Here is a 21,238-nt window from a genome sequence, read left to right as displayed (position 1 = left end):
CAACAAATATAAGACAAAGAGCAAATGCATCGAGATTTTTATGTATTAGAAAGTCCTTTGCCCCATAATACTTCTATTTGTCAAACTTTTCATGATTGAAAGAAATGAGTTTTATTCTTTGACTAAGTTTTAGAATTAGGAAATAAAGAGTGTTATACTTGGCTTGGGTTTGTTGTTTTGCTTTGCTTTGTGTTTTGAACTCAGGACATGAAGGTGAGTTTTCACCAAAACCTAACTATGAAGGTAGCACCAAACCCGAAAGCCTGACGCTCTGGTTTCTGTGGTAGAGTGGAGAGAGAAGTAGCAGGCTCTACAGATGCAGGATGCTAACTGACTTCAGAGCCCAAGGAACTTCCTGTCCCAGAGCTGAACAGAATAGAGCAGGCTACTGGAGATGCTTGCACAAGTGGAAAAGTAGAGAAGGTGAAAGCTGCAGAACTTCCGGTGCTCCTCCACCAGTGGTTGGGGCAGCTTTGCTCCAGAGAGCCCTGCATCTTGCTCAGGGGGGTGGCGAGAGTCATTCTGAATGGAGATGCCATGCCTGAGCAGGCTAGTAGCTCTTGCTACATTAAAGCTTTTTTAGATCCTAATGACTGAGGGACTCCATTCTTGGGACCTCTCTCCCAGACTGTTGTTGAAGTCTCCTACCTTGCTGAACCCCTCTGGTCTTCTCTTCCAGTTCATCATACCATCCATTTCCAGAGTGATCCTTCTAAAGCACAGCTCTTAGGTGACTCCCCTGCTCAAAAACCATGCATGGCTCCCCAGCCCTATGGAAGGGATGCCCAAATCTCTAAGCCTGGCATTCAAAGCCTTTTAGAATAGGATCCCTGTCTACCTCCCGGCCTACCTTCCTTCTCTCGTGCTCCAGCCAAATGAAACTGCTCCCTGTACGCGTTTAGTCTTCTGCTCGGGTTCTTCTGAGGTAGAAGCACACCCTTCCCAACTCACTCACCTCTGTCTGTTTAAATCCTTCTTTCAGGAAGCCAGATGCAGCCTCTCTCCTGTCATTGTGTGCATCTCCCATGGTGTTTACCTTCTACTCATGTCGTGTGTGTTCACATACTTCCTCTTACACTTTGGTAACTTATCAAGGGAGAGACTGACTATAACATCTTAGTGCTGAATTTCTTACCTTTAGTAAATTTCTTACACTTAATCAATCTTTACTGATTTGAATGTAATTGTTATCTGAAATATACCAGATTAATTTTTTTTAACTTAAAAAAATTTTTTTAGGGCCGCACCCACGGTTTATGGAGGTTCCCAGGCTAGGGGTCGAATTGGAGCTCCAGCTGCCAGCCTACACCACAGCTACAGATCCAAGCCGGGTCTGTGATCTCCACCACAGCTCATGGCAATGCTGGATTCTTAACCCACTAAGCGAGGCCAGGGATTGAACCCACCACCTCATGGTTCCTAGTCGGATTCCTTTCCACTGCGCCACAGCAGGATCTCCCTACCATATTAATTAAAAAAACCAAAAAACAAAAAACAAAACATGTTGTGTTGGCCCAGTGCTTTGCAGAGAAATAAAGGAAATATGAACTGGGTTGGTGTTCCCGTAAGGAAATACGATGCCACTGTCCTTGTGTGCAGAAGTTCCCATTTTATATAATCAAATGTTTTTCAGTCTCCTGGACTCCTTTTCCTTATCATTTCCCTTTGCTATCTGTCACTGAATGCCCTTGTCATGACATTGGATGGGGAAATTGGACAGATGCTTCCTGGAAGACTACACTGAGAGGATCCCTCGTAGATTCGCCTTCCTTGTGTCTTTCCTGGTTTTGTGGGCAGCAGGGGACCCTCCAGGCATCTCAGGCAGAGAGTAGTGGATGTCCTGGTCAACCCAGTGCCTTGGGTGTGAAAGTGGTTTGACCAGAGAGGGCCAGGAAGGTGTCTCCCTAATCCTCCATCTGGTTCCCAGGGGAGAGATGGTGAGAGTTTAACTGCTGCCTCCCTTTCTAAGGAATGAATATGGAATTCAAAGAAAAAGAACTACAGTCAGAAGAGGAGGTTTAAAGGGAAATTCTCATGGGCTTTGGAAAGACTTGACTGGGCAAAAGGTGGCTTTTGAGAGAATCCAGGTTCTAACAGACCCAATTTGGAGTTTGCCTGAATCATGAGTGACTTCATGTGACTGAGTTAATTCATCTATCTCGTATGTGGTCATTCCACCCCCCTCAGATATAACAGGAAATTGCCACCTTCCCAGTGAATGCCCTGTATTCCTACACATTGATTTTGTTTTTAAAGGACACCTGGATTGCTCTATTTGCCTTCCAATTCCATATATTCTCAAAAGGTATTATTACTCTAGATCACAAGAGAGTATTACTATAATTAACTTTCTGTCATTTTTTAAAGGAACACTATGTTAGCGTTGTCCTTATTATGATAAGGGATGCAATACCAGATATTAATAAAAAGTCATGTTTGTACATTGCATCCTAAAACAGAGAACTGCTTTCTGCATCCGCACAGAGAAATTACACTGAATACACTTATTACCTTAAAATTCATCTTCTGGCCATATGCATTTTTTTTCCCCACAAAAATCACTAAAGTGGCTTATATTGATTAACATTGTTAAATTACCATTAATATTTGATACCACATGAATTCAGTGTGCTCTAACATACAATTATACTGAGAATGTAAGCAAAGCTAAGCTAGGAAATAAAACTTCTATAAAAATTTCTCAAAATAGGAAGCCACTGTAGAAGTATATTGTTGTTCCTTTTGTTTCACTAAAATTATACTGATGTAAATATGCAGCAAAAACTAACCTCTTGGATCCATTTTGCTCTTGCTTAAATTAACTTTCTCTAAATGTTAACTCCTGAACACTGCTTAATTGACTTAGCTAAAGTTTAGATTTGATCTCAAGCCATTTGAAACTAGACAGAGTGAAAAAAGATGTGGGTAGTTGGCAGCGGAGTCCAATAAAAATATGGCATTTGGCAGAGTATGTCTGCGTTGTTTTGCTTTGCTTTTTTTCTCTTTATGGTTGTGGCCTATTTTTGAAATGCTATGATTTAAATTCAGTGCTCAAGTGACAAGTCTGACAAAACAGAACTTATTTCCATGGAGGTTCTGTTGGGGAAAAGATGGAAGTGTTCCAGGAGCTAAAGGAAGTAACCTTAGTTTCACCTGGAAACAGTAGTGTCTCGGGGGCAGGAGATTTGGGCTATATATAAAGAGTAAAGGAAAGGAGCCAAGAGGCTGAGCCAAATTTGCATCCAGGAATAGAGCAACATCAAAGAATTAAAAGCAGTTATCTGTTGTTTCCACAGTATCTCTGTACACTGCAGTTGGGGAGCCGGAGGTAAATGAAGATCAGAAAGTTCTCTCCTGGGATGCCTTGGGTTGCAGCAATGGTCTTCTAACTGAGCTCCCTAGCTCCATTCTCTCCTCCCCCAAAGCTCAGCCCACGCTGTGGCCAGATGAAATGTTTGCAAAAACTCTGTGTCGTTTTCTTGCTCAAGACCTCCAGTTCCTGTTTGCTCTGAAGATTGAGTTAAAACTCCTTCTGCTGGCGTGGTGCTTCCCCCAGCCCATTTCTTTTTTTTCCTCCTCCCCCTAATCTCATCATCTCCTAGTCTCCACCATGAAAAATGCACTCCACACTCTCATTCAAAATCCACTTTGCAGCCTACCTTCTCTCTGATAGCTCAATCTAGACAGAGCTGCCCTCCGCCTGACCTCCAGGTTGAAAGATTGTAGCTTTTTGTTTTCCAACTTGTGGCAAGATTGTTTATTTTGTTAGTTATTTTGTTGGGGGTAACTATGTCTAGAAACAGATACACATAGATAGTCACTCTCTGTGCACATACATGTATGTATATGTATACACAGACACACAGAAGAGATATGGAGACATTTTCCCTTATGAGTGTAAACAGCATATCTCTATACAGAAAATACACTGAAACGGAGGCTGTACAGCAGAAATTGGTACACTGTTGTAAATGAACTATATTTTCATCATAAAAAAAGATACTGAAGCTGAATTCCTCGTCAGGAATTATTTGTTTATTCTGTATTGTATTGTATTGTAGTCACATGACAGGTGAGAGAAAGAAAGTACTGAGCCGGGAGAATCAAGAAAATTAAATTCTGGCCTCAACTTTGCCCTAACAGGCACATCATTTGACCCCCCTCACAGCTCCAGAGAGGGAATTAATCTCCTGGATGACCATCAGGAGATCATAAAGAAAAAGTATAATGGTATATGTTTGTAATAATCTTTCATAGTAAAATTATGATTTCACTCCCCATCCAGTGGACATAAATATGAGGCAGAGTTGGATTAGTCAAGAGAGATGATGTATTAGTCAGGAGAGTTGCTGTTATTTGACTTTATAGATTAGACCCCTGAGTACAGAGAGATTGTGCAACATTTTTGAGGTTGCCTGGTGTAACAAAGGCCAAGTCAGGCTCTGTGTGATTTTCAGTCCCCTGCCTGTGTGTAACTGCTTCTTTTCCCAGTGTGATGGACCCCTCTGCTTTACTGGTGGTGTTGAGTGGGTTATAATCCTAACTTATTTGTTCTATACATTTTAAGGACAGCTCCCCGCATCCCCAATTTTTCCTACTGTAGCATGGTTGGACATAAAAGCTCTTGCCTTGAAAAAAAAAAAATCTTTTTTTTTTTTTTTTTTGGCTGCACCCATGGCACATGGAACTTCTCAGGCCAGGAATCAAACCACAGCAGCGACCCAAGCCACCACAGTGACAATGCCAGATCCTTACCCTGCTGCACCACGAGGGAACTCTTACAGTTTTTGAACTTGTTACCTCAAAATCAACACTAATTATTTTTATTGAGTACATACGAGGCATCTGGCCCCACATAGGAGGTGCTGTAAGTATTATGTCATTTTGGAAACATGTTTTATAAAATGGCTATGGTAACCTTATATTATAGATGAGGAAACCATGGCTAAGATTTAATCCTAAATCAGTTTTACCATACATGAATCTCCCTATTGTGGCAGAAAAAAAAAAAGATCTCAAGGTCTGTTAAAAGCAACATTGCCTCCAGATTTCAATCTAACTGATACTGTTGTTTCATCATTTCCTTTTACCTAACCTTTTGTGAGTAACTAGTAGCAAAGTTGACATGCCTGGGTTTCATTTTTCCTCTGGCCAGCTCTTCTCTGGGAAGGTGCTAATGAGTAATCTTAAAGAGGAGAGAAATAGCCAAGAAGGATCTCAGGAAAGGAAGGTGCAACAAAGGATGTGAATGTTTCAAAACCTGAATAATTGGTCCTTGAATAACTATAGCATAGTCAATGCCTGTGTGTTATTTTCATTTTGGAAAAGGCTAGATAATTTTTTTCCTATTTTGAGGACATAGATTTTGTCATAGTATACATTAAGTATATAATATTAAGTATAAAATTAATAAATAGCTGCATAGAGAGAAGGTATTACTGATATGTGGAATTTTATGCTTTTTCTCTTTTAATAATTGGAAATATTGTAGGCATTTACTCTTCAGCATAATTGGTAAGAGACATTTTCAGAATGTAGTCTCACATTAAACAATGCTTGTGAGCACTCAGTGTATTTTATACAGTTCTGAAGGGATACAGATTTTGATTCAATGATCATCATTGTCCTTCTGTGATGGAGTGGACTTCTCCCCAAGTAAAGAGTGATCTGTGTTCAGGAAGCACTCAATGGCATCCTTTCAGTGGATTACACAGTAGGACCCACAGGAATAGAGCTAACAAGTTCTGTCCATTAAATCTAGTGACTCGAACAAATTTTTATTATTCTTTTTGTAAAAACACAAGCGCTGCCTCACAAAACCCAGTTGTTACCTAATGAAGTGTTTCAGCATGTTCTTGTAAACTGATGGTTTTGTATGGCCAGATTATTGCTACATCAGCTATTAGCTACTAATAACATGCTCCTATCCTGCTTTAATGACGTATTGTACTCAGAATACTCTAGTATGGACAGATGTTTAGGAATATCCTTTCTTTCCCCCTCTTGGCTATTGATTGATTTCTGCCATCTACTCCTGATTAGAATGCAGTATGTTTTGTTTTGGACTTGTGGTCTTTAATTACCCAATCATGTCAGAAAAAGACAAGCAACACATCGGTAATTTGGAACGTAATGCTAGAGCATCTTCTTGGACTTTTTACCATTGACTATAGTTGCAGATGCTCAGTGATAGCCTCTATCGCCCTGCTTATCTTCCAAAGCCAACATATTAGTAAAGAGTATGCAGCTCTGACAAAGAGAAAGTGAAATGCACTATACAGTGGTTTTGGTCAAAATCAAATTGGTGGTCTCATTAAGGTATTTTGGAAGGGGAGACCCATGACCCTGCTGTAGGACAGGAAGGAGTGGAGTCTCTAAACCAGCTATGATCTCTCCATAGACTCCATGATAGTCTTTATTCCTAAACCAGTGGCATGTCTGATACCACTCATAGCACTTTTTGCAAGTGGAGTTGAGGTAATAATTAAGTTTTGCATGTGATGAAAATAATTCTTTAATACCCGGGTTTTTGTTGTGGGTTTTTTTTTTTTTTTTTGCTTTTAAGGGCCACACCTGTGGCATGTGGAGGTTCCCAGGCTAGGGGTCCAATTGGAGCTGTAGCCGCCAGCCTAAGCCACAGCCATGCCAGATCCAAGCCACATCTGTGACCTACCCCACAGCCACAGCAATGCCAGATCCGAGCTGTGTCTGCGACCTACACCACAGCTCACGGCAATGCTAGATCCTTAACCCACTGAGCGAGGCCAGGGATCAAACCCGCAACCTCATCATTCCTAGTCAGATTCATTTCCATTGTGCCACGATGGGAACTCCAATACCTGGGTTTTAAATAGCTTTATTCTTATTTCCTAAATACCTGGACCCTAAGGGATCAATAGGAAAAGTGTTTGTTGTTGTTGTTGTTAATTTTTGATTTGGTATATGTAAGAATATATGTGTTTACTTATTACTCAGAACTCTCTCAGAAGCTTGAGTTCTTTTATATCTTGAATAAAAGCACCTTACTTTTCTTAATTACACAACCTCAACATTTACTCTCATCTCCCAGGTAGCAAATTACAATCTTGCTCCCCCTAGTGGAAATGAAACTCTGCTTCAAAGTTTGAGAATACCATTTTCAGTTCATATTTGATGTAGCATCCTGTTTTTGGAAATCAGGTATTTTCCTAATTTATTTTCACAGACTGAGCATAAAGTAGAAAATAGTGCATTGGATGGGCTGATAGGGATGTGGGTAGCAAAAGCAGCTTTTTGCTGATAAATTTTCAGTCCCTCGTGTTAGCAAGTTTAGCTCTGTCATTCATAAGGGCTGCTGAATTCAAGGGGCCCCTGCTCTGCACTTCAGTCTTAGAGGGGTCAGATGTCATCACCCTGGTAGACAGTCACCTCTAAAAGGCAGCTTCTGGCGAAGATGGTAGGGTGCTGATTGGTGGGGATATTGAAAGACCAGGATAGGTCCCATCTGAATAATGATTCCCACCTGTGTCATTGGTAAAGTAGGCCCAAGAAGTATCCTTCTGCCTTCTGAATCTACATGAGAGACTGTGCCAGTATCCACAGAGCAGGGCAGTCATTTCTAGTCTATAGCTGCCAAACATGCTAAGAAAATCCTAGGAATTGAAGCTGGAACTACTACATATCTCTTTTTCAGAATTTTAATGTCTTGAGGGAATGAAAAACAATGGTTTCACAGATTGGAATCTCTCTCTTTGTCCTGTCACTATTTTTCACAACTTTGACCCTTGTTATAAATTTTTGTTTATTCATATTTGCACACAAAGCACTCCTATTATGTATATGCTAATATTGAAATGTGTGAGACTTCTGAAAGGAATACTTGTTCATGCCAAGGCTTAGGACTCATCTCTTTTGCAGGTAAGGCTTTATCAAGGTCAAGGCAAAAGATATCCTGGTTGCCAATGGTCAACAGAGTGTAATGACTTGGTACTTCTGAGCAAGAATATTATAATTAGAATATTCTCCCTTCCTTAAAATCATATAATAGAGATAGTATTTTGATATATCTTTTTCCAAATATTTATTCTTAGGGCAAGTGATTACCAATTGAAAAGTAAAATCCCAACAAAAAGGCAAGTCAAAATGTTCTACAGGCATGTAGAACATATACTTTTTTTAAAAATACTACTTGCTCAAGACTTACAGTAATATAGTTGAGGAATTACATCCATGCAAACATACAGCTTCCATTTAAACAAAGCATGTGTCTGTAAAGTTTTTTTTTTTTTTTTTTTTTTTTTTTTTTTGTCTTTTGTCTTTTTAGAGCCACACCTGCAGCACGTGGAGGCTCCTAAGCTAAGGGTTGAATCAGAGCTATAGCCACTAGCCTATGACATGGTCACAGCAATGCAGGATCTGAGCCCTGTCTGCAAACCACACCACAGCTCATGGCAACGCTGGATCCCCAACCCACCGAGTGAGGCCAGGGATCGAACCCATGCCCCCATGGATACCAGTCAGGTCTGTTAACCACTGAGCCACGACAGGAACTCCATGTGCCTATCAAGTTCTGATTTGGAATTCCATAATGCCTGGATTCACATTTGTGAAGATAGTGATGTCACAGTGGCCACACAGCCCAGCTGGGGTAGAGATGCCCATTTAGCAAGACTTTGAGTTTGTTTATATCCTTAAGAGTTCAGGATTTTTTAAATGGCTTTTAATAAAAAAATTATTAAAGTATAGTTGGTTTACAGTGTTGCATTAATTTTGGCTGTACAGCAAAGGGATTCATTTATACCTCTATGTATTCTTTTTCATATTCTTTTCCATTATGGTTTACCACAGGATATTGAATATAATTCCCTGTGCTACACAGCAGGACCTGGTTATTTATCCATTCTGTGTATAATAGTTTGCATCTGCTAATCTCATACTCCCAATCCTTCCCTCCTGCTCTCATCCCCTTTGGCAACCACAAGCCTGTCCTGTATATCTTTGAGTCTGTTTCTGTTTTGTAGATATGTTCATTTGTGTTTTATTTTAGATTCTGTGTATAAGTGGTGTCATATAGTCTTTGTCTTTCTCTTTTTGACTTACTTTAGGTGCTATGATAATCTCTAGGTCCATCCATGTTGCTACAGATAGCATTGTTACATTCTTTGTGGCTAATGCTCCATTTGTGTTAGCGCACATGACATCTTCTTTGCCCATTCATCTGTTGATGGACATTTAGGTTATCTCCATGTCTTAGCTGTTTTGAATAGTGCAACTTTGAACACAGGGGTGCATGTATCTTTTTGAATTGTAGTTTTGTCTGGATATGCACAGGAGTGGGATTGCTGCATCATGTGGCAACTCTGTTTTTAGGTTTTTTTTTTTGTGGGTTTTTTTTTTTTTTTTTTCCTTTTAGGGCCGCACCCATGGCATATGGAGGTTCCCAGGCATATGGAGCTCAAATTGGAGCTGTAGCCGCCTGCCTACTCCAGAGCCACATTAACACCAGGTCCGAGCTGTATCTGCAACCTCCATCACAGCTCACAGCAATGCCGGATCCTTAACCCACTGAGCGAGGCCAGGGATTGAACCTGCAACCTCATGGCTCCTAGCCGGATTCATTTCCTCTGTGCCACAATGGGAACTCCTGTTTTTAGTTTGTCGGTGAACCTCCATAAAGTTTTCTATAGTGGTTGCACTAATTTACATTCCTACCAATAGTGCAGGAGGGTTCCCTTTTCTCCACAACCCCTCCAGAATTTGTTTGTAAACTTTTTAACAATGGCCATTCTGACTGGGGTGAGGTGGTACCTCACTGTAATTTTGAATTGCCTTTCTCTAATAATGAGCCATGTTGAGCGTCTTTTCATGTGCCTATTGGCCATTTGTATACCTCTTTTTTTTTTTTTTTTTTTTTTGAGAAATGTCTATTTAGGTCTTCTCATTTTTCAGTTGGGTTGTTGTTGAGTTGTATGACTAGTTTGTGTATTTTGGAAATTAAGCCCTTATCAGTTGCATTGTTTCATTTAGCACAACTTTGGGCTTTGAGGAACTGGCACTTTTCTATCCCACAAGGAATGTGAGAGAATTTGTATATAAATAGGCATGTATCTCTGTGTATACACTGTATGTGGAAACAGATGTGTACGTAGATGTGCAAATGTAGGCATATACCCATGGGTATAGTCATGTATGTGTGTGACTGCAGCTTTGGAAGAGTTACAACAACAGCATGGCTTCTTCCCAGTGGATGCTAGGAATTCTGGGCGTTAGCAATACTCTGCAAAGCAGCTTTGAGCAGAGTGAGGCCTGCAGGTGTTGGGGAAGCATGCATGCCATTCTCTGCTGGGAACTTTGCACACAGGCTCAGGGACTGGGCCCAGAGGAGTTCGGGAAGCTCTGCACACCACTCCCTGCTGAGGACTATGCTGGCATCCTTGTCTGGCCTCTTTGCCGGGTGGCTCTCCTTGGGAACATTCCAGCCATAGCTGGGAGTCCTGGTCCTTCTTGAGGAGAGTGAGGACCAAGTATCTGCACACATTCCTTACTTCATGAGTGAGGAGAGGCTTTGCTTACCTAGCTGTGCCTCCTCAGAGTGACTAGTGCATTAAAATGGGATGGGTTTGTTTCTTAGAATCTTAACTTCTTAACTGTTGATTGATCATTGTTGATTCAACACCAAAATCTTGTCAGGCTCTGCCTCTGCTTGTCATCCTGTGGTTATTGGGGTTTGTTACGTGCTTTCTTTTAAGGTTCAAAAAGGCAGAAAAGTATACACAAGCGTTTGGCCACAAGCACGGCAGATAGAGAATTATGAAACACATACACAGGAGTCAACATTTTTCTTGAAATCCTGACTTTGCGTGACTGTCTCTTGTATCTGAAACATGGTCCTTGCCGTGGGGCAGATAACCTGGAGACTTGGTTCACAGATAGTCAGCCGGCATTGGAAGGAACTCCTGGTCTTAGGCAGAGGGCCAGCTGACACTGAACTAGTCAAACTTGCAATCTTTTTAAGACTTCTTTCCTGCAATTTAATTGTTGGCAACTTGAGAAACTACCTTTGAGTCATATACTTTGGTGAGAAGTTAGGATTAAGAGAGTACTGGGGGCAAAAAAAAAAAAAAAAAAAGGAAAGAAAGAAAAATATATCTGTCCACTTGCTGGAAACTTTTATGGCAGGGGGAAAACCATGGACAAATTCCTGGCATATGGAAATATTTATTAGCAATTTAACTTTTTTTTTTAATATCATAAGTATTGTCGGTAGGGTATAGTATGTTTCCCCAAGGGACAGTATTTATATTGGGTGCCCCAACTAATGAAAAACACCATGTAAGAAATGAGAAGACTTGTAAGAAAGGCAACAAGAGAGTAGAAAAGAGAAAAGGAAGTTCAGAAGGAAAATCAGGGGTTGGAGGCTCATGTAGATGGCACAGGAAGGGGTTGAGGTGGATGGCTCTAATGATGTCACCTTAGGCCAGTGCTCACCAGTTCCCAAGAACTAAGTGGGTGTTTATTAAAAATCTAGGTTCCCGGATTCCCCTCCCAGAACCTCCAGGGAAGGGATCTGGGAATATTGCTTTAATAAGCATCTCAGGTGGTTCTCATGGTCAGGCAAGTGTGGGAAACTGCCATCATCTAATTGCCTACTAGGACTAAAGTATTTCTAAAGTAAAGTGGTAAGTAAGTACGTGTATGTTATTGCCCAGGTTTTTAAGGTTTGAAAGAAAAAAAAGGTCCACTATTCCATATTGGTATCATAAACATATTGGCATCTTAGGGAGAACCTCTGTTCTTTGTGTACGGTTGTAGGGTTCCAGAGGGTTTTCCCTTGTATTATCTCATTTGTTCCTAATAATAATCCTTTGAGGGGCTGGACAGCAAAGATTGTGTTCGCCTCCAGATTACACATGGGCAGTGGGTTCAGCATAGCTGGCAAGTGGAGGAACTGGCTTTGGACAGGATCCTGCACCCCCTGGGGCAAGCCCAGCACCAACTCCAGAGCCCACCCCCTTTCCTCCTTTCCCCTAGCTCTCTGCTCTGGCCACCACGTTGATGGCAGCATTTCTAACATAACAGGTTCTTTATGTAGCCACACCTTTGCACGCTCTTTGCCTACATGCCCTTCTTCCCTGTCTGCAGACTCACATGCATTCATTAAGGGACCTTCCATGAAGCTTTTCTGGATACCCTTTCTACCACCCAAGCAGAGCTAGTTTCTCTTTCAGCTGGGTTTCCATCACACTTTGTAAGTCCTTCCACTGTGTGTTGGGTCTTGTTTGATACAGGCAGGTTCAATGCTGCGTGCTCCGTAATGCCTCCCTTTGTGCTCCTCACCCCACCGTTGTTCCCCTGACCTTGAATAGGTGGGAAGTCATGGCATCTAAGACACCCAGCACTTATTGGCGAAAGCCATGGGAAACTTCAGACATGATTCAAGGGTTTTCCAAAGGTTGACAAAGAAATGTTCAGGAGGCCAGAAACATGGCCATTGACATCCTCTAGGAACTGAATTGTTTAAAGGTACCAGGGAACATCATCTAAGCAAGAGGTGGGGGAATGGAGGGGACCCTCTGCACAAGATCACAGTTTGGTGGTTTCCTTGACAGGTAATTTTAAGAGCCTTTCAAAGACATCTTCAACCAGGGGAGATTTTCATGTAATATTTGTAGCCCCAGGTTAGATGCAACTGTCTGTCACGGCTTTTGAATCGAATTATAGTTATTGTTCCATGCAAGTACTTCTAGTTAGGGTGGGCCTGAGCCACATTCATCTTTGTCTGATAATTTGTTGAATAAACTTTGGGGGAGGACATCTTCTAGCCATCTGCACCTGAATGTAGTCCCATTACCTAACTGTAGTTTAATTCAAAATCTCGTCTGTGTTTGCAGCCACCACTGGTCCAAGCAATCTTCAGCGGTGATCCAGAGGAGATACGGATGCTCATCCATAAGACAGAAGATGTGAACGCTCTGGTAGGAGATGCTCTGGCTTTGCCTGCTTAGGCCCTCTTAACCTTTTCTCTGCCATGGACCTCTGTGAGGCCTGTGAAAGCTCTGACTCCTTTTCAGAATTCTGTTTTTAAATCCACTAAATAAAACGTATAAGGTTAGAATGGAAATCAATTATGTTGGCATACAGTTATCAAAATACTAAAAGTCAGGAGTTCCCTGGTGGGTTCAGGAGGTTAAGGATCTGGCATTGTCACTGTTGCAGTTCTGGTTACAGCTATGGCATGGGTTCAGTCCATGGCCAGGGAAACTTTGCATGCCATGGGTGCAGCCAAAAAACAACAAAAATCAAATTGTTCATATAATCATATGTGTTTCTTTATCAACATTTAAATAGCAAGATACAGTACGAGATCTAATAATGACCATAGTTGAAAAATAGTGATGCCCCTAATCAAAATGTTATGTTACCTGCTACATACTCTAATGTAGTATGAACATGCCTGTGATTTTTGCTGACAGTGCTGAGGTGTGCTGCCTGCATTTATAGTGAGAAGAAATGTGAAATCGAGATATAAACTTTGTACATTAGGAACCCATGCTCTGCAGCAGGAGTTGACAAAATACAGTCTGTCACCTATTTTGTACAGGATACCAGCAAAGAATGGCTTTTATTTTTTAAAAGGCTGAAAAAAATGAAAAGGAGAATATTTTGTGACACATGAAAACTCTATGACATTCAAATTTCAGTATCTAGAAATCAAATTTTGTTGGGACCCAGTCAGGGTAGGTTTTGCACTGCAGTAGCGGTGTTGAGTAATTGTGACAGGGACAGTATATGACCCCAAAAGCCAACAATATTTACTCTGGCCCTTTAGAGGGGAGATTTGTTGCCCTCTGTTCTAGAGGGTCCATAATCCTGGGATCAGTGGATGATTTGGCATCCTGTGTGCATCCTGAAATCATAGGTTGCATGTGTGTGCCCTTGTGGGTGTATATTTTTTTCTGTGAAAAGGTCAAGGCCTTTCATCAAATTCTTACAAGGGTCTCTGACCCCCAAAAGATTACAAACCTTTGGATCTGGAAGTTCTCGAAATAAACAAATCTGCAATGAGGAAAGGTGAAAAGAGTTAGTCAATAATTTACCCTTTTAATAGTTTGCTAGAACTAGATTGGACAAGCAATTATGTGTAGTACATGCTCCTAATTCTCTTAATGTAACTCAGTTACCTAAATGTTCCAGCCAGCAGGGAGAGGAGTTCTTTCTGAAGTCTCTAGTGTTTGGTAGAAGCAACAGAAAAAGTCAGACTCTTCAGTGGGGTAAGGAGAACTTTGCCATCAGGACATAAATTCTTTTGGAGGTTGTATCTTTGCCCTGTAGGCTGAATGCTTCATTCAGAAGGCGAGTTGTTTGGTGCAGCCATTGTTCTGTGGCAGGGCAGGTTGCTGTGGTTCTTTGAAAAGGCTTTGGGCAGCTTTCTCCCTAGCTGGCACTGAAAACAACGGAGCAATGTGTTGTGACATTTTTGCAAGGTAAGCACACATGAGGCCAGGGCCAGACTACTTGAGAAGGTAGTTGGGCATTTGCCCAGGGTCTGCGGGTCTCTGTCCTTCTGAGAGGAGGCAAGGCAAGCAAGCTGACCATCTAGGGTTCTGACATCACCAGAATTGGCCCAGCCTATTTTGTGCCTGTGGTCCACAGCCAGGCAAGCCCCAGGTTACTATCTTTTCCAGATGAGGATGAGCAAACAGGACTTTGGTTCAGTCATATACACCAAGAAGGTTTGCACTGTCTTCTGAATGGCCTTTATTTCTCCTTAGGAAAGTGGCAAACAGCTGCTGGCTGGTAAAGGTTATGAAGGCTTAACCTGAGTTGTAATCTAACCATGTGACCCAATTAGTTAGAGAGGTTAACTGCTGTAACACACAGACTCCTAAGTGTACAATGGCCCAAACCTGAGAGAAGTTCAGTTCTCGCACAGAGTCCCAGGTATCAACACTTAGCTTCTAAGGCCACCCATGGGGTTTGTTCAGCCAGAAGGGAAAAAAGAGCTTGGAGGCAAAGCATGGGAGGACTTTTATGGGTCGACCTGGAAGTGGCGTAATCATTTCCACTCATGTCCCGTTGACCAGAACTCAGTCACATGCCACGCGGCACTATGAGGGAGGTGGGGAATTAGTGTAGCTGTGTACCTAGAGAGTCAGAGAATAGGGACTTTGGAGAACAGTTAGCAATCTAGACCACACTGATTTTTGATCTTAGAAATTTCTAAGGAATTCAGATGATACCATTTGCTTGTCTGTGCAGTGTCTTGTTCATTCAACAGTTATTTACTGAGTTTGGACCCTGCGTTAGGTGTTAGGGATACAGCCTTGAGAAGATAGCTCTTTCCCTTGTGAGCCTACAACATGCCACAAAGGAGAAATCCTACTGCGATGCATGTTGAGGAAATATCCAGGACACTATATAGGGGCCTGTGTTAATCATGAAAGATTAATGAAGTGATGTATAAACTGAGACGACTGTGGAAATTGCTTTGCATTTGTAGGCTGTTGGCTGTGTGGCAGTGGAAGAGGGTGGGATAAAGGGAGAGGGTGAGAAATAAGTGAATGAATGCGTGGTTGAATGAATGAATGCACAAACACAAGGGGCCTGAGCTCCTTCTGTTGATTGTGTGGCTCTCCTGGACGCACAGCCTCCTTCCTCCATTCACATCTCCTAGGACTCCTTCTTCACACGCCCCTCCCCCTTCCCTCAGTTGCATGTAGAAATAATTTGACCTCCTACTCTGTTATCAGATATTTTGCAGACGCCGAGCTGTCCTCTTCAGGCCATGATTTTCCTTTGGGATCAGCCACAGTGACTGTTGGCTGGAGGTGGATTAAGCAGTTTAGGGGAAGTGGTTGTTAACAAAGGGCACAGGGACATGGAAGATAAATAAGGATTAGAAATCTAAGCCTGAAGATTCATTTTAGGAGAGAGGAGAGGCTGCTTGCCTGTACATTTAAATGTCAAGGAAGGGACAGAATTTGCGGAGATGCCTCTTGTTGGTGGGAAGACAACATTTCAATATTTGTCTTCTTCCCTTCTCACCCTTTGCTTTCTCTCTCTCTCTTTTTTTTTGTCTTTTTGCTTTTTCTAGGGCCGCTGCCGTGGCGTATGGAGGTTCCCAGGCTAAGGGTCTAATCAGAGCTGTAGCCACCGGCCTACGCCAGAGCCAAAGCAACTCGGGATCCGAGCCACATCTGCAACCTACACCACAGCTCATGGCAACACTGGATCATTAACCCACTGAGCAAGGGCAGGGACCGAACCCGCAACCTCATGGTTCCTAGTCGGACTTGTTAACCACTGCGCCATTACGGGAACTCCTGCTTTTTTCTCTTTACTCCTGTTTATTCACTTGATTTTTTTCTGCCCAGGTTCTGATTCTTTCTTTCTTTCTTTTTTTTTTTTTTTTTTTTTTGGCCTTCTTTTTTCTTCCCCATCTTTCTGTATCTTTTGATGGGTTGTCTGTTCTTTGGAGGTTAAGTACCCTTTGATTGCTGATTCTGATAGAGGAAGCAGTCTCATTCAGCTTTGACTCTCTATGTTTTTCCAAACTTTATTTCCCATTACTAGCATTTGGGAACTCTCTGCATCAACCAAACCAAATTACTTGACCCACTGGTGTTTATTCTTTTCTCACTTCTGCACTGTTCCCATTTCATCTGTCCCTCCAGGCCTACTTCTTCTTTCAGTAAGTCAGCCTAATTCTCAACTTCCTTTCTGCTGCCTTCTCTGCCACCTCCCAACTCAGCCAAAGAAACCTACTTCTTTTCTCAACTCCCTTAGCTCTTTGTACCTCCCTGATCACTTTACCTGAGTTATTTATGTCTATGTTTTACTTTTAAGAAACTGTGTGCTTGATGGCATGATTGCTGTGTCATTCATTCTCATTTGCTCAATGGTCCAGTACAGTCATTGCAACCCATGTTGAGTATATTACTAAACTTGCTTTAGTACTTACATTGAGCCAGTTTGTGGTTGCCTATTTTTCATTTCTGCCAGTGAGGACAAGTTGCCGGATAGTGTCTGGCTCAGTTAGTAGCCCTCAGGTCTCAGCTGTAAGATTGAAAGTTCTCTTTTTAAGATTGAAAATCTGGGAATTCCTGTTGTGGCTCAGCAGAAATGAATCTGACTAGTATCCATGAGGACGTGGGTTTGACTCATGGCCTTGCTCAGTGGGTTAGGTATCTGGCATTGCTGTGAGCTGTGGTGTAGGTTACAGATGCAGCTTGCTTCTGGCATGGCCGTGGCTGTGATATAGGCCAGTGACTACAGCTCTGATTCCTAGCCTGGGAACCTCCATATGCCTCAGGCGCAGCCCTAAAAAAAAAAAAAAAAAAAAAAAGGTTGAAAATCTGTAGGTGGATTTGAGGAGCCACTGAAGACTCAGGATGTGTATTCTGAGTCTTTTTGTGGTTTCTCTGGTTGGTGGCTTGCCAGGGCCTGGGAAGGTGGAAGGCAGTTATATGCTCTTCCAGATCCATAAAAGTTGACCCGGATAGGGCTGATTACTAGAAAAGATTTAGAAGCCTCCATTAGACTAAATTCAGCTGGAGGTGGAGCATCCGAATTCTAAATGAATGCAGAGATTCTGAAAACCCAAATGTGAGCTCAGTAAAGGCATTTTGGGGCTTATGCCATGACAACAGGACATCAACAGACCATTTTGCTGTGCCACATTGAAATAAGGGCAGAGACACATTGGTGCCTGTCAGTGGTGCGTGATGAGGACATGGAGGGACTCACATCCCGTGAGGAGCGGTTGAAGAAACTGGTGATGTTTTAGGACCAGGGAAAGAAAGGAGAGCGGTCTGAAAAGTTCAAACATTGTGGAGTCAAAAAATGGAACTCTTCTTATGTCACGTGGTTGTAAGCTACAGAAAATGTGATTTCAGCTCAAAATATAAGAAATCATTTTATAGAGCTGTCTAGAGAAGTAATAAGTTGTCTTGGCAAGTAAGTTCTCTGAAAGGCCACTAGACTAGAGAGGATAAAGGTAAGACATAGTAGTTAACACACATGGCCCCACTCTATCTTATGCCCTTGGCCAGCAATGATAATATTTGTGACTTTTTTTTTTTTTTCCCCTTTCAGTCTTAAAGACCAAAATTTCTTCACAGGATAGCGCTATTAAATTGGAATTAGCCTGTAAATTGAAATCTTTTTCCCATGTCTGGATTAGGTGACGTTCAAAGTCTCTTAAAACTGTGAGAGACACATACAGTTCTAAGATTTTTAAGTCCCACATGATAGAAAACTCATGGAGTTTATTTTTTAAAGTATCATGAACCAATATGAACATATACGTACCACACACAAACACACACACACAGCCATTGTCATATCAAATAAAATTTGCAATAATTTCTCAGTATCACCAATATCCAGTGCATATTTAATTTTTTTTTGTTCCACTAGTTTCAAAAATGCCCTTTTACGGTTGGGTCATCCCCATGTTGATTTTTTTAATGTATCTACTTTATACATCAAAATGATTTGGCCAAGCAGTTAATGTTTGTTATTTGCAATAGTAGGATTTGGCGTAGTATATTTGTGCATTTCAGTTCTAGGCTGGGAACGGATGATAGATGAATATACTAGAGTAAATCTTAAGGTGATTATGTTGGCAAAGTATTTATGGTGAAAAAGGGGAGAAAAACCATTAAAGCTGTAGTTCTTGACTACCGGCATTAATTTAGAGAATAATAGCTTGCTAGTCTCAAGATCCAAGTGAGAAAAAAGAAACTATATCAACATTGTATCATGAGGGGATCTTTTTCAATAAGCAAGATGAATTATCCATAGTAAAATTGTAACTTGTTTTTGTGTGTATATATTTGTGTAGCAACATTATATATATGTGTGTATATATATATATATTAAAATGATCACCACAATAAGTCTAGTTAAATTCCATCATCATACATAACTTAGAAAATTATTTTTTCTTGTAATAAGAACTTTTTTAAAATTGATTTTTATTTCTTCCATTATAGCTGGTATAGTGTTCTGTCAGTTTTCTACTGTACAGCAAAGTGACCCAGTCACACATACATATATACATTCTTTTTCTCACATTATCCTCCATTATGCTCCATCCCAAGTGACTAGATATAGTTCCCAGTGCTATACAGAAGGATCTCATTGCTTATCTACTCTAAAGGCAATAGTTCGCTTCTAAGATCTAGTTTCTTAGCCGCTGTCAAGTGTGTAGTGCAGTACTATTAGCTAGAATTACCATGCCATACATTACATCCCCATGACTTATTTATTTTATAACTGGGACTTTGTGCTGTTTCTTTAAAAAATAGAACATATTTTTGAATCCATCCAGAAGGCTGTAATCTGACTCTACATAAAGAACTTTAAGTGATAAATTTAATATCCTCTCTAAACTTAGCTTCACTCTATCATGTTAAATTCCCTAGAACATGAGCAGTACAAACTATATAGCATAGCGTTTTAGGCTTCTAGATTTCTGTGACTTTCCCTTCACCTACATATACCTTATTTGATTTTTTCTTTTTTAATAAGGAATTTGATGTGGGGATAAAGTCCTGAGAAGTTTTGTTAGCTGAGAGACCTGTGTATCCTCTAAATTAGACCTAAATCAGAAACGACTGGGAGGGAGGAGGCCACAGGCTGGGGTTGGGGGGGGTGGGGGTTGCAAAACCCCTAAGCAAAGTCCATTAATATAGGAGCACACTGTCACTGGGGGTGATGACCTGCTTGGCTCTTAATGAATGTTTCTGCACAAGAATGCAGGCGTAGTGTGGTCCAGACTTCTTTAGTTTTTAAGAGAAAATACAGGAAATCTCTAAATTGTTAAATGTTGGTTCCAAAAAAATGATCCAGCAGCATTCAGGCCAAAGAAAACACATCTGTGGGCCAAATTCAGCCTGCAGGCCACCGTTTTGCTAACTGTGGATGAGATCGGCAAATAGTTAGCCATTAAGGTTCCTCTGGCTGCCTGCATCTGGAAATCTCACGTGTAGTCCTGAAGCGGAAGACCTGGTGTTGCAGGAAAGCAGTGGGCTGAGGTCTGTAAGCGTGGCTAACCCTCCTGGCTCCTTGGCCTGTGGGGCGCCTGGCAATCCCTTCACAGCTCTGGGAGGGATGCTTTTTGTCCTGAGGGTAGGTGCCCCTCTCTCAGCACATGCCTGACAGTACTGTCACCCGCCTCGTTCCTTGTTGGACCCCTGCCCAGGATGTGGGACTGTGGTTTGGGAGCCATGACCTGCGTCCTGTGGAGAATGATTCATGAACTTCAGACGGTGCTGAGCGGGTTTGCAGCAATATGGCTTCAGGGCCATTTATGATGTGTGAAGGCAGGTCTGGTTAGCATCATTCCTCATTGTCCTCCAGGGGACGCAGTGTGAGGCCCCATTCATTTCTCCAGCACTGGCCTTGGAAGCCAGAGAGCCATCCTCCGGGAAAGAGAAATCTTACAAGGGTATACAGTGTGCACCCTCCAGAGAATAGAGATGGGTATTTTGGAGCTATGGAAATATTCCAAGTATAATGGCATTAGTATTATTTTGCAGTTGCTAGGCATTTTCACAGCATCAAGGAAAAGTCTTAAAAGATATACTTTGTAATAGCTTGAGAATGTGACCTTCTCTTGGATAAAGGGTTATGGCTCTTTTTTCCACCTTAGCTGTTAAGTTTTGGGGGAGGATGAAAATGTGAATAAAGGAGCTACATCATTTTTAGATGGAAAGAAGACATACTTGTTTGAAATTAGTGTGTAAATTCGATGCAGTGGAATTGAGTGGTACAACTTGGATTGGGGAAACTTGGCAAGATCATTTGAAACTTTATCCAGGGGAATAAACATGATGGCACTCGTTATATATTTTTTAAAATGGTATTGAAGTAAAGTTGATTTACAATATTGTGTTAATTTTTGCTGTGTTTTTAAAATGAAAATGTGTTAAAGTATAGTTGATTTACAATGTTTATATGAGGAAAGTCTTGAAAAAGAAAATCAGTGAGGGGAGAGTTTCACCAAATATCTTAAAACTAATTACAAAGCTGTAGCAATTAAAACAGTGTGTTACTGGCACAGGAAGAGAAATCAAATTAGTAGAACAGATTTAATGAGTACAAAATTAGACTCAAGTGTATATGGATATTCGGTATTAAATAAGGGAAGCATTTGAAACTACAGGGATGAGATAGATTATTTAATAAAACAGTGTTGGGACAACTGGCTGGTTAAAAAGCTGACTCCTTCCCTAATGTCTTATATCAAGATCAA

General features: G+C 41.3%; 1 protein-coding gene across 7 annotated transcripts in view; it reads left to right on the top strand.

Annotated features, from left to right (window-relative positions):
* The window catches only part of ANKRD44 (ankyrin repeat domain 44), a 342,621-nt gene that overhangs the window by 114,922 nt on the left and 206,461 nt on the right, over window positions 1-21,238 (top strand). For all 7 annotated transcript variants that reach the window (XR_014830016.1, XR_014830017.1, XM_021076238.2 and 4 more), the window contains exon 2: window positions 12,870-12,953. Coding sequence is in view for 5 of the 7 variants with exons in the window: in XM_021076238.2 (XP_020931897.1) it covers window positions 12,870-12,953 (84 nt within the window). In the remaining 2 variants the exon portion in view is untranslated. The remainder of the gene's footprint in view (window positions 1-12,869; window positions 12,954-21,238) is intronic.

This window comes from Sus scrofa, chromosome 15 (genome assembly GCF_054392235.1).
Source record: "Sus scrofa isolate SSC_HxYL_T2T_F1_AM1 chromosome 15, Sscrofa_HxYL_maternal_Yorkshire_Landrace_v2.0, whole genome shotgun sequence".
NCBI lineage: Eukaryota > Metazoa > Chordata > Mammalia > Artiodactyla > Suidae > Sus > Sus scrofa.
Note: the sequence above shows the minus strand (reverse complement) of the source record. Positions and strands in the feature narration are given on the sequence as shown.